The sequence below is a fragment of the Monopterus albus genome, unplaced genomic scaffold (genome assembly GCF_001952655.1).
Source record: "Monopterus albus unplaced genomic scaffold, M_albus_1.0 scaffold325.1, whole genome shotgun sequence".
NCBI lineage: Eukaryota > Metazoa > Chordata > Actinopteri > Synbranchiformes > Synbranchidae > Monopterus > Monopterus albus.
In genome coordinates, this window is record NW_018128205.1 from 373,089 (window position 1) to 386,408 (window position 13,320).

Consider the following 13,320-nt stretch of genomic DNA (forward strand, 5'->3'; position numbering starts at 1 on the left):
GCTAAACATGTCATCACTGGTCACATTGGGTAGGGGTCCAGAGAAAACTACGGAGTCCGACATTGTTTTAGCGAAGTTACACACCGACTCAACATTAATTTTAGTGACCTCCGACTGGCGAAGTCGGGAGTCATTAGTGCCGACGTGAATAACAACCTTACTGTATTTACGCTTATCCTTAGTCAGCAGCTTCAAATAGGATTCAATGTCGCCCGCTCTGGCCCCAGGAAAACATTTGACTATGGCCGCCGGTGTCTCTAGCTTCACGTTTCTGACTATGGAGTCTCCGATTACCAGAGTTGTTTTCTCAGCGGGTGTGTCACTGAGTGGGGAAAATCGATTTGAAACGTGAACAGGCAGGTTATACAAGGCCTGCTAGCTCTAGGGCTTTGTTTTTGGCTAATGGTAGCATATCAGCAGTTAGTGCTTAGCTTTCTGATAGGAATAGGTCCAAAGAAATCTAAAAACGCGTCTTAATCTATTATTGTTTCTATGAAACTCCTTGAACTCTTAAGATGGATTTTAAGATTTTAAGCTTTAAGGAGATGAGCCCCTGCCAGTGTGGTTGTTTTGAGGAAATGACTCCATGATCCATGGCCAGACTCATCTCGTATGGTATAAGCTGGATTCTCGGGTTTCTGAGCTCAACATGTTGGGGTTTTTGATGGTTGGTCAGACAAACTCGAACTGTTTGAACATATAATTTTGGTGTTAATGATGGACATTTTTCTCTATTTTTGCTAAACACTGAAGAATCACCGATGGACCAGTTACATCTGATTTTCTACTTCAGTGCAAATTTGTGGCTAAACTCTGTAGCACCATAAAGTGAACATGGGGCCTATGGGGTGGTTGTCCAGTTGATAGTCCAGTCTGTCACAACAAACCAAATCAGTGGAAACTTGTCCGCCCACCTGAGGCTCCGCTCTCTGATTGGCTGTAACAGTACATCAACAGGGGGTTATCGTTGTCCTGCGGCCAACAGCATGGTGCACATTTCTAACTGGTCTGAAAATAGATTGCACCCACCCGCAGTCTACTGATATCACCTGGCGCTGGGGCCTTTGACTGGAAGAGACTTCAGACTAGCCTCATATCACACACATGTAGAGTTTCTCCCTGGATCTGAACTGTGTGGTCTAGGGAGGTGTTATGTTTCTGATGAATTTAACAGATGGACAGAAACACTAACTGATTTTCTCCAATGGAAGAGACTATATTTATTTGACATCATCATAGAGACCTTAAAGATTAAGTCTGCTGCTGTTCTGGATTTTCCTTAGGATTAACACGTGGAGCAGAGCCAGACGCTGCAGTTCTGCTGCTGCCAAAATACACCCCCCATCTTGGCTTTGTGCCTTTTATACAGAATGGTGTGACCGGACAGCACTGCCATGATCCCACCTGAAACAGGAAATGTAAAAAATGATCTATATGTAAAATCATATGTGTAGCTTCTCAGGGCCACCGTGCTGTACAACCTGGTATACTGTAGGATCCAGACAGACAGACAGACAGGCAGGCAGGCAGATGGGGGGTACGCAGCACCCCAGTGTCTCTCTCCCTCTGTGAGTGCAGGATGCACCACTTTGTGTCTTTTCTTTTTTTTTCCTCTTATTCACTCGGAACTTTCCCACATTAAACACTTGGACCATAAAAGCACTCGCAGGTCTGCTTTCCGCCAGTGAATCCGCGTATCAAGCCGAGGAGGAGCTCCACCGGCCTGCGGTACTCTCTCTGACCGTCCGCGCACACCGACCGGAACCGAGCCTCCACCTGCCGCTGCTCCGCGGCGCACACCGGGCAGGAAGTGCTCCTCTCATACCTGGGTTTTAACCGCGAACCAGGACAGTGTTACTCTGTTTTAACTGGTTTTTACCGAAAATTACTTGGCTTTTTAAACATTACGGAGCCGCGAAGACCGCAAGCTTCCACTGAAACATAGTGAAGAGACAAACTGAGAGAAAGGCACTTTTCGTAATTTTTCCCAGAAAGTAGTGTTTTAATTACATTTTGGGGCCACATGTACATTAAAAACCTCTGTGAAGAAAGCGCATCTCACACTGTGGTCCACAATGAGCCTGTGGACTAACGACTCCTTCGCGGACCTTTACGCCGGGACGCAGTCGCTGCTGCCGGGCTTCAACTCCTCCAACCGCAGCGACGGGTTCCAGCACCGCGGCCAGTATGGCGCTGCCGCCCCGCTGGACCTAGGCCGGGCGGTGCCGGTGGGCATGGTGCTGGCTTCCTTCATCATGTTCGCCATCGTGGGGAACATTCTGGTGATCCTATCGGTGGTTTGTAACCGGCACCTGCGGATCCCGACCAACTACTTCATCATCAACCTGGCCATCGCCGACCTGCTGCTGGGAACCACCGTGCTGCCGGTGTCCGCCACCCGGGAGGTCAGTGGGGGAGAGCCCGGTCCGGTAGCAGCCAGTTATCGCTGATTTTATGGAGTTCAAAGTGGAGGTTTATTTAGGTTTTAAAGGAAAACAACAAGAAAAAAAGAGAAGTGGCATAAAAATGAAGAGAATCAGTTTTTGAACAACTGGTCATGACAAGAAATGAATAGTCTACAGTTTTGACAAACAAAATTAATTTGAGTCATTTATCAAAGAAAAAGCCAAACACCTGACAGTTCCTACTTCTCAAATAGCTGTTCTCTATTTTATATCATAAACTAAGTACGCGCTGGACTATGGGAAACCGTTTATTATTATTATACAGACAATGATTAATCATCTAATCAAAAACTGAACTGACAGGAATGGATTAACAAAATAAGGAAAATATTTTTTTAAAAATCAGGGAAAGTAGCAAAACAGCAGCAAAGGAAAGAGGGAGGAAGGATGGAAAGAAGAGGGAACCCTAAAGAAAAAGGAAGGTGACAGACATAAAAATGAATAAAATATCATTGAAACAATTAATCTGACCACAAGAAGCTACTAGTTCACAGTTTTGACAACCAGGATTTATTTTTAGTCATTTATCAAAATAAAAAGCCAAACTCACGATGGTGGTCGGAGTTTTCTCTGCCATTGTGCTGTAAATGTTTTTGGATTTTGCAGGACATTTAAAGACGTGATCCTGTGCTTTGGGAAACTGGGCTGGACGTTTGTCATAGCTGACTGAATCAAAACTTGAGCTGACAGATTAATCAATAATTAAAATCAGCATTTGCTGCAGCCATAGAAGAAATGTGTGATGGGGACAAACAGGGTAGGACGCAGGCACAGGAAAGAAGTGAAGGAGGGAAAATGGAGGATAGTCACAGAGAGATCTGAAGCCTTATCATCTATAAAACATTAGTGATGTATTGACCATTAATAAAGTTACTGACTTGTACTGGTGCTTATGCTGGTGCTTTATTACTGCAGAGGACTGCAGGCTCAGGCTCTTCCCATCTCTGCAGGTTCTGGACTATTGGGTGTTTGGTCGGATCTTCTGTGATATCTGGGCAGCAGTGGATGTCCTCTGCTGCACAGCGTCCATCATGTCCCTGTGCGTCATCTCCATCGACCGATACATCGGTGTTCGCTACCCGCTGCAGTACCAGATGATCGTCACTGAGAAACGGGCGTTGCTTGCCATGCTGGCCGTCTGGATCCTCGCCATCGTCATCTCCATCGGCCCGCTGCTTGGCTGGAAGCAGCCGCCATCACAGGTGCTAAAACTTCTGCATCGCTGAAGCCGTCAGCTGAGAAAATCTGTCAATTGTTCTTGATTGAAGAATGAGCGAAATGGTGAATCGATTATGAAAATAGCTGCTGTTTAGTCGACTAATCGATTAACTGACTAATTGTTGCAGCTCTAGAATTGCCCCCATGCTTGAAATAAAACTAGATTAAAGTTTTGACCCTGTCTTCCATGTGGTTAAACTGTCGCCCCTCCTGCAGGACGACACCAAGTGCCAGATCACAGAGGAGCCTTTCTACACCCTCTTCTCCTCCCTCGGCTCCTTCTACATCCCTCTGGCCGTCATCTTGGCCATGTACTGCCGAGTCTACATTGTGGCGAAGCGCACCACTAGGAACCTGGAGGCTGGCATGATGAAGGAGTGCCAGGAAGACTCCAACGAGCTCACCCTGAGGATCCACTGCAGGAACCAGCAGGTTCATGAGCTGTGCACCGGGGCCTCGGCCGGACGCAGCACGCTCTCCGTCAAATTGCTCAAGTTCTCCAGAGAGAAGAAAGCGGCCAAGACGCTGGGCATGGTGGTGGGCATGTTCATCCTCTGCTGGTTGCCCTTCTTCCTGGTTCTGCCCATTGGTACGTGTGCAATGTCTTCACCTTTCATTCATGTTCGAGTTTGAACTGGCGTTCCAACTGTAAAAAATGTTGAACAAACATTAAAAAGTAAGAGATTTATAATCTCAATGAAGGTCTCCCAGTAAAGTAAAGGTAATATTAAAAAACACTGGAGCTGAAAAACTTTGGTCACTTTCCTTACAGGCCGTGACCTATGGTCTCCTCTCAACCATCGGGTCCTATTTCTGTGTGCCACATGCTTTGTTATTGCAGTAACACAGCAAAGCTGGAGAGAAATCTGCAGAACATTGGGCTCTGACACAAAGCTGTGCTGCAGTGAAGTAACCCTGCAGAAGGAAACAGCCACTGTTGGCGAGCCTCCGGCAGCTCAGGCGTTTCTAACTCGGGTATAAAACCAGACAAGACTTATTATTTCTTCAGGGCCAGTGTTTAAATTGGCTTCAGCTCTGAGACATCCACTAGTCAGGTCACCTGTAACCTGTTTCAGTGGCATAAGCACTTCTTTATTTATACAGGCTGTTATTTATGACAGATACAATTTAGATGATCAATCAAAATATTATTGATAATGAAAACAGTGGTCAACTGCAGCCCTGATATATTCCATACAGAGTCTGGAAAAACAGAACAAATCCTGACGTGTGACAAACAGATCATGTGTAAGTCTGTCTGACAAACAGTTACCATGTGTACAACAGCAGAGTTTTGCACAAGCGTAACATGTAAGAACACAGTTGTTTTACACAGTGCTCAGCCCGGCCATGGACACAGCGACGCTCCACTGTCTCTACAATGTCACAGTCGCGGCTGTTCTGAGAGCACAGACTGGTTTTACACCAAGTGGCCTGATGGTAAAGCAACACACCGGGCTCTTACATCGTAGACCATAAGAATCTGGTGCCTCCTTCCTTTAAACTCCAACTGCCTTGAAAACATAATTGAAAATCCTTAAAAACCTCATGTCTAAATCCACGCCACCGATCAGAAACAATCCATGTGTTTTGATTTAAACTGTCCTGACACAAAGGGTTAACTTGTGACTGATGGCCTTCAGGTCCTGTGTCATCAGCCAGTCTGCTGCCGGCATTACTCAGGGCTCACAGTGACACATAGGCAGCCTAGAGCAGGACGTTAACCACGGTGGTTGTTCCTGGATTCTCTGTGATGGATTTGTCGTTCAGACTCAGTGAAAGATCAACCTCCTACACTTTTACCAACAACAGATAAAACCTGTTTATGAAGCGTCATCTTTTAAAGTCAGAACTGCAAAACGTGTGCACAGCTTCAGCTCCTTGTTGTCTGCAGCACACACACTGTCATAACAGCAGCACATGAGCTGAACAATAAACAGAATAAATTTGAGGACGACTATAATAAAGCAGGTTAATGACACTGACTAGTCTCCCAGTAATGCTGCCCAGCCTGGGCCGCTGTCACTGCAACACCTTCATTTATCTTCTTAAACATCATCGGGCTGATGTTTGTGTGAGTGAATGTGCAGCATTTTCCCAGAGGCGACTGAATCTCGCCTGTGATGTTCTGTGTCAGGAGGCTGACTGTGCTTGTCTGCAGCTGTGAACCAGCAAAGACAGGCAGTCATGCAGACACATTAAATTAAGACAAGTCCTCTCTAAATGGGGGAGGGGGGCAGCCTGTCCTCACTGCTGATTTACTGAGGACGCAGTGCAGATCGTGACTCAGCTCCAAGCAGCACTGCGTCTCTGGGCTACTCGGTGCTGAGTAACAGTGGATCCAGAGACTGCATAGCTCGTCACAGCCACAACACACCCCCTGGTGTGTCAGACCAACATGGGCCTGTGGACTGAAGGTCATTATACTCTGGAGGTTCATCCTCTGCAGAGCAGGAATCACAGGAGCCCAGAGATTTTCACGTGGAAACAACATTTTGAATGTAAAAGCTGCAAATCTGTGTTACTCCCCACCAACCCCGAATGTGGTGTCCTCACCGTAATGTGTGTAAGACCAGACCCTGGTCCAGCTCTTTGCTCTATGCCATAGATCTCCACTGTTGTCCATCAGCTATTAACCCCCCACCCTCCACTGCACCGGGGTGCAGGTTTCCTCCTCAGGAAACACAGGAGGCCTCCTTTACCTCAGACAGTGTAAAAAGCGAAGACTTTGCTTCGTCCTCATCAGTTGCACCCTCGTTATCGCACATGAGGGGTAAATAAATTGGTAACATGGCACATGCTGGAAAATACATGGTGACAGTTTGAACATGTCTCTCAGTCACTGTGTTACAACACTGTTTGACACCAGGGCCCAACTGGCTCCACTGGACCGGTTCTCATTAAGTTGGGAGCAGACCAGGGGGCAGAGGTCATCAGCCTCTGCACAGCACCTTCTCTGCATCGCCCACAGTCACTGATGTCAGTGCAGGGGCCACTGATAGGTATTTGTCAGTCACTGGAGCCACAGCAGGGACAGAATAAGACACTGTAAAACACTTAGTGTGAGATCCCTGCAGTTTGCAGTTTGTCCTCCAGGGTTTCTGCAGGCTTCATCTCATTAAATCAATCACCAAACTTGGACATACCTGGTTTTTATGGGACAGTCAAGCATGGTGGGCAGATGCCACATGTTTAGATGAGGTTTCAAATTCTTCATATATAGTCAAAGGCAGCAGCCCAAGGCACAGGATGGCCTTACAAGTCCATGTTCAGGAAGAAATAATCCACCTGCTCAGGCACCTGTTTTCTAAAGAGCATCAAAAACCTGATCCACGGAATCCTCCCGAGTCCTCACTAAACCTCCTACATCCTACAGATAAGTGGCCTCCTCCACAGGACGGCACCTTTGAGGACAGAGGAGAGGAGTGGAGGAGGAAGGAAACAAGGAGAGAGGAAAAGAGAGGAAAAAGAAACCAAAGGAGATGAGAGGAGACAGAAAGAAGGACAGAAGTTTAGGGAAGATGAGTAAGAGAAGGAAACTAGGTTAAAGGAGAGGAAACAAGGAGTTAAGGCGAAGAGAGAGGAGAGGAAACAGAAAAAAGTAAACAAGGAGTGTAAATCACATTGAATTGAAAGAAGGTGATGGATGCAGAAACAGATGTGTGGCAGATGTTCTGCCGAGGTTCAGTTTGTTCTCTGTGTCTGTCACGCTTGGTAAGAGAGAAACGATTGTGAGCAGTGAAACATCCTCATTTTGCTTCCTCCTCAGCTTCTGTTTGCCCTGCTGGTTCTCATCCTGGCAACTAGAGGCAGATGGGATGTCTGTCCATGTCACAGGGAAACTGATGTTTTGTAAATGAACACATTCACAAACTGACAAGTTACATTTATTTTTAATCACATCTCAGATAACGATGATTAAATGGCAACAAATAACAAAGACTTTTACAACAACGTCACGGTTCAGGTCCCAGTTGAACCGTGACTCCTCGCTAGTCTCAGCTGGTTTTAGCACCCGAGGCAGTTTGTCTAGAAAGTACATGGCCCTGCAGCTTGATACCAGTTTGTTTGTTTATTTATCTGTTTACTTAGTTGTTTATTTCTGTGTGTCAGGCTCGTTCAACAGCCGCCTCCGTCCTCCTGAAACCTGCTTTAAAGTCATTTTCTGGCTGGGATACTTCAACAGCTGCCTGAACCCCATCATCTACCCCTGCTACAGCCGCGAGTTCAAACAGGTAGTACTCCTGCTCATACTAGTACTCCAGTACTTTCCAGGATCATGGACCCACCCTGCAGGTCCCCATCAGTGTAAGCCATCCACACTCTGAGCTGAGAGGCTGTGAGGTAAACAGAGCCTGAGGGAAGCAGCGGCTCTAATGTGAAGCTCTCCTGTGTCTGCATGGAGTCGGTACTGTCACCTGTTGGACTAACAGCTTTTGTGTCCTCAGGCCTTCATCCGGATCCTGCGCTGCCGCTGGAAGACGAAGCGTCAGGGCTGGCAGGCATACTACAACTACCGCTGCCACCAGGGCTCCAACTCCTCATCCTTCCTGAACGGCAGCCAGCAGACGCTGTCCTCCATCAGCCCCAGCCCACGCTGCGTTGCCTCCAGACTCCAACCCCCGTCCTGGCCCTCCTCGTCCTCGGGCAGACACCTCCTCCCCGGGTCGGCAGAGAGAGGTCGGCAAAGCCAGGTGTCCCCGCTTGCTAAGGATGCTGGGATGGGTGTGGGTGCAGGGGGAGGGGTGGTGATGAATGGTCAGAGTGTAAACCGAGAAGAGGAACAGCAGTGCACAGCAACACCGTCGTCTCAGCTGTGATGGAGCAGGACTGTGGATACTGACTGACACACCTGCGCGTAGGCATAACTGCTGATGTCACGGGACGCTCCGCCCAATCAGGAGTGGTGGCCGCACCTTTTAGAAGGCTCTGACTGAGCAACGCACCTGTGGACCAGGGCGGAGCTCCTCACCTAGACCAGACATCAGTTTGAAGACTTTTCATCACATGGTGGTTCCTGCAGGTCTGGAGCATCTGCTCCTGGTGGAGCTTCGATTTCTCCACATCACACACACTAGACTGAAACAACAACGCGAAGTACACAACTACAGACCTGATTCTCAACACAGCCACTTTAAGGTGAATCTGAAACTCAAATCACAGTCTACCTCCTCTGTGGAAGCAATCAGATCTAAACGAACACGAGTCAAAACAGTGAATAGTGTTAACATTGATTTTTTTTATATTTGCTTGTCTTGATTTCTTTTTGAATCATGCTAAAACTATCCTGAAATAAGTTCTTAACATTTAAATGAATTAAAACAGGTTAAAGAAAAAAATAAACACTCAACAGGAAGCTAAACTGAAAACCTTTCAAAGTAAAATATATAGACCAAAACCTATCCAGAGATAAGTATAAACTCTTATTAACTTTGTGTTTTTACTGTCTTTCTTAGGGCCCAGTGCTCCAGAACATTGAGCTGAATCTCTCCTGACATAACTACAATAATATTTGTGTCAATCTATAAAAATCTGACTCTCACTAAGTTCAGAAAATTCAGATGTGTCCAAAATTAGTCAGCAACAAAACAGCAAATCTAACTGTGCTTTTACCTCCTGTCAGCTGATCCTGACAGTGATCTTTTGTTTGTAAACCTTTTTTATTGTGAAGTTTGAAGGACCTGTTTTACTGTCCCACTGCTCACAACAGCACTCTGAACATGAATGCCTTCCCTCAGTGAGAATTACAGGATTTGTATTTTGAAAGTACCTCCTCAGTGATCATAACAGGACTCTTATTGTGAAAGTACCTCCTCAGTGATCATAACAGAACTCTTATTGTGTGAACTAGCAGGAAGTTTTCGCCTTCATGTCAGGGCAGTTTGATCACAGCTGCAGCAACCAGCAGGGGTCACTGGTGATTCTATTGTGAAAATCTGAAGCATCACAGATGCTCACCTGTGACTTCCTGCAGCTGACGTATCATCAGGTGTGTGTGTGCCATTTGTGATATGTTCAGCTGTGATGTTGAAGGTGGGAGAGTCTGGACAGAGGCAACAGGTTTCACTAAATGTCAAAGAGTTTGTACGTAGTATTGCACTTGTTCATTTGAATTAAAAAAGTCAGTTTGCTTTGTCTGTGCTCTCGATTGTTGCTGAAGTCTTATGAACTCATTATTAATGATTCAGATGATGAATGGATGAAATCTTTGCTGTGCACAGTAGTGTACCTCCTGGTTCTGGATGTGTTAACCTGGTGAAACCACAGGACCGGGTTTGGAACAGACAAAGTGCAAATATCACAGTAGGATAATGAAGCCCCAGAGAAAACCGTTTGTGTATTACAGCCTGTTTTCTGGAGCATCTTTGCTTCCAGCACACACCGTTCTTAAACCGTGGCTCTTGTCATCAAACCGGGCGTCTGTAAATCTATTCTTGTCTCATACTTGCTCAGGGCAGGGACGGTGTTAGGGTGATTTTTTTAGAGTGACTTCTGATAAGGAACACCTGCCGAGAAAGGAACAGCAGCCAGGAAAGAAACTGCTGCCAGGAAAAGATTAGCTGCCAAGAAAAGAACCTGTCAAGAAAAGAACCTGTCAAGAAAAGCACGCCTGTTCTCAGAAGGTGAATTTGATCTGATGGGTGATGGCGTGTCTCATAACAAAGGGCTGACTGCAGTTACCCAGCATGCCTGGCCTGGTGTGGATCTGGGGTGACATTACTTGTTTCTACCACAAAAGGCGGCTCAGCAGAAAAATATCTGATGTGGTGCGAAGCATTCAGGTGATTTTCTACAGGAAGTCGCAGGCTCTTCACACAGTAGCACGAGGGTGCAGTGGTTAGCACTGTGGCCTCACAGCAACAAGTTTCCAGGTGGCAGCCTGCTGGTTCTCCCTGTGCCTAGGGGGATTCCAGAGTGCACAGACCTGCAGTTAGCTTGGCTGCAGACTAACCTGAGGGGCCGTCTGTCCCTGTGGTCCAGCCCTGTGACACACCGGCCACCTGTGGACCGTGGACAGTTTTATAAAGCAGCTCAAGAAAATGGCTCTATTCTGTTGTAGTTTCTAGGATTGTGCTGCTGTTTTCCAAGATATATAGTTGTGTATTTTTACTTTTGTGATGCAATGTGTAGGAGGAAGATGATATATAAATAATAATAATACATCTGATTTCTCTAAGCACTTGTCAAAACATGGTTACAAAGTGCTTCACAAGGATACACTGTACACACAACGCTGTCGTAAAAGGGCAGAAAACATACTCAGAGACCCACGCCACCCAGCTCACTCCCTGCTCAGACACAAAAACTGCACCTACAGCCTCAGGCACAGCAGGGCGAACAGTATCATCACATACAGAACAAGACTTTACAACAGCTTTTCCCCTGCCGCAGTAAGACTGATGGCAAATATGAAAATGTGAGGAAAATATGTGCAATAACTCCTTACTAGACATGCTGAATAATAATACAGAAATGCATAATTGCACATTGACTGTTGACTGCTGCACATGCTGCTCCCATGCAGCATACATTCTCTTATTATATTCTTATATATTTTTATTATATTGCTGCATTTGCTGCTTAACTGAAAACCTTTCAAAGTAAAATATATAGACCAAAACCTATCCAGAGATAAGTATAAACTCTTATTAACTTTGTGTTTTTACTGTCTTTCTTAGGGCCCAGTGCTCCAGAACATTGAGCTGAATCTCTCCTGACATAACTACAATAATATTTGTGTCAATCTATAAAAATCTGACTCTCACTAAGTTCAGAAAATTCAGATGTGTCCAAAATTAGTCAGCAACAAAACAGCAAATCTAACTGTGCTTTTACCTCCTGTCAGCTGATCCTGACAGTGATCTTTTGTTTGTAAACCTTTTTTATTGTGAAGTTTGAAGGACCTGTTTTACTGTCCCACTGCTCACAACAGCACTCTGAACATGAATGCCTTCCCTCAGTGAGAATTACAGGATTTGTATTTTGAAAGTACCTCCTCAGTGATCATAACAGGACTCTTATTGTGAAAGTACCTCCTCAGTGATCATAACAGAACTCTTATTGTGTGAACTAGCAGGAAGTTTTCGCCTTCATGTCAGGGCAGTTTGATCACAGCTGCAGCAACCAGCAGGGGTCACTGGTGATTCTATTGTGAAAATCTGAAGCATCACAGATGCTCACCTGTGACTTCCTGCAGCTGACGTATCATCAGGTGTGTGTGTGCCATTTGTGATATGTTCAGCTGTGATGTTGAAGGTGGGAGAGTCTGGACAGAGGCAACAGGTTTCACTAAATGTCAAAGAGTTTGTACGTAGTATTGCACTTGTTCATTTGAATTAAAAAAGTCAGTTTGCTTTGTCTGTGCTCTCGATTGTTGCTGAAGTCTTATGAACTCATTATTAATGATTCAGATGATGAATGGATGAAATCTTTGCTGTGCACAGTAGTGTACCTCCTGGTTCTGGATGTGTTAACCTGGTGAAACCACAGGACCGGGTTTGGAACAGACAAAGTGCAAATATCACAGTAGGATAATGAAGCCCCAGAGAAAACCGTTTGTGTATTACAGCCTGTTTTCTGGAGCATCTTTGCTTCCAGCACACACCGTTCTTAAACCGTGGCTCTTGTCATCAAACCGGGCGTCTGTAAATCTATTCTTGTCTCATACTTGCTCAGGGCAGGGACGGTGTTAGGGTGATTTTTTTAGAGTGACTTCTGATAAGGAACACCTGCCGAGAAAGGAACAGCAGCCAGGAAAGAAACTGCTGCCAGGAAAAGATTAGCTGCCAAGAAAAGAACCTGTCAAGAAAAGAACCTGTCAAGAAAAGCACGCCTGTTCTCAGAAGGTGAATTTGATCTGATGGGTGATGGCGTGTCTCATAACAAAGGGCTGACTGCAGTTACCCAGCATGCCTGGCCTGGTGTGGATCTGGGGTGACATTACTTGTTTCTACCACAAAAGGCGGCTCAGCAGAAAAATATCTGATGTGGTGCGAAGTATTCAGGGGATTTTCTACAGGAAGTCACAGGCTCTTCACACAGTAGCACAAGTGTGCAGTGGTTAGCACTGTGGCCTCACAGCAACAAGTTTCCAGGTGGCAGCCTGCTGGTTCTCCCTGTGCCTAGGGGGATTCCAGAGTGCACAGACCTGCAGTGAGCTTGGCTGCAGACTAACCTGAGGGGCCGTCTGTCCCTGTGGTCCAGCCCTGTGACACACCGGCCACCTGTGGACCGTGGACAGTTTTATAAAGCAGCTCAAGAAAATGGCTCTATTCTGTTGTAGTTTCTAGGATTGTGCTGCTGTTTTCCAAGATATATAGTTGTGTATTTTTACTTTTGTGATGCAATGTGTAGGAGGAAGATGATATATAAATAATAATAATACATCTGATTTCTCTAAGCACTTGTCAAAACATGGTTACAAAGTGCTTCACAACAACAAATGACATCAAATAGACTTTACTTGCCTGTGCACCTGTCCAGGTGCACCCTACCTGGACTGCGTAGGTAGAGAAGATAAGCAGCAGAGAGGGTGGATGTGGCTCTGCAGTTGTGTCCTTATAGAGGACTGGTAGAGAGCATCCTCACTGGCATCACAGTCTGGTATGGTAACCCCACACCGGCCGACAGGGAGGCC

At 45.9% G+C, this 13,320-nt stretch overlaps 2 protein-coding genes across 3 annotated transcripts in view; both read left to right on the top strand.

Moving 5' to 3' along the window:
- LOC109974222 (post-GPI attachment to proteins factor 2) overlaps window positions 1-3,494 on the top strand; it is a 29,711-nt gene extending 26,217 nt beyond the window's left edge. The window contains exon 6 of the mRNA XM_020624317.1: window positions 3,416-3,494. Coding sequence (XP_020479973.1) covers window positions 3,416-3,453 — 38 coding nt within the window. The 3' untranslated portion in view covers window positions 3,454-3,494. The remainder of the gene's footprint in view (window positions 1-3,415) is intronic.
- On the top strand, window positions 338-10,826 carry LOC109974220 (alpha-1A adrenergic receptor-like). 2 transcript variants are annotated; one of them, XR_002276939.1, is made up of 6 exons: window positions 338-2,405; window positions 3,416-3,667; window positions 3,900-4,272; window positions 7,797-7,918; window positions 8,132-8,822; window positions 9,140-10,826. XR_002276939.1 is itself a non-coding variant. In XM_020624314.1 (5 exons), exons 1-5 carry the CDS (start codon window positions 2,076-2,078, stop codon window positions 8,501-8,503), a joined length of 1,449 nt encoding a protein of 482 aa, XP_020479970.1. In that variant the 5' UTR covers window positions 338-2,075; the 3' UTR covers window positions 8,504-10,826. The 2 variants fall into 2 exon arrangements, 1 of the variants encoding a protein (XP_020479970.1); XM_020624314.1 differs by having other exon boundaries at window positions 8,132-10,826.
- The last annotated feature ends 2,494 nt before the right edge of the window (window positions 10,827-13,320 follow it).

What these genes read in the sequence shown, in the direction of transcription:
- LOC109974220 (XM_020624314.1), top strand. Translation starts at nt 2,076, where the DNA reads ATGAGCCTGTGGACTAACGACTCCTTCGCGGACCTTTACGCCGGGACG. An exon ending in CGGTGTCCGCCACCCGGGAG is followed by an intron (nt 2,406 to 3,415) that starts GTCAGTGGGGGA and finishes CCATCTCTGCAG; the next exon opens with GTTCTGGACTATTGGGTGTT. An exon ending in ACAGCCGCGAGTTCAAACAG is followed by an intron (nt 7,919 to 8,131) that starts GTAGTACTCCTG and finishes TTGTGTCCTCAG; the next exon opens with GCCTTCATCCGGATCCTGCG.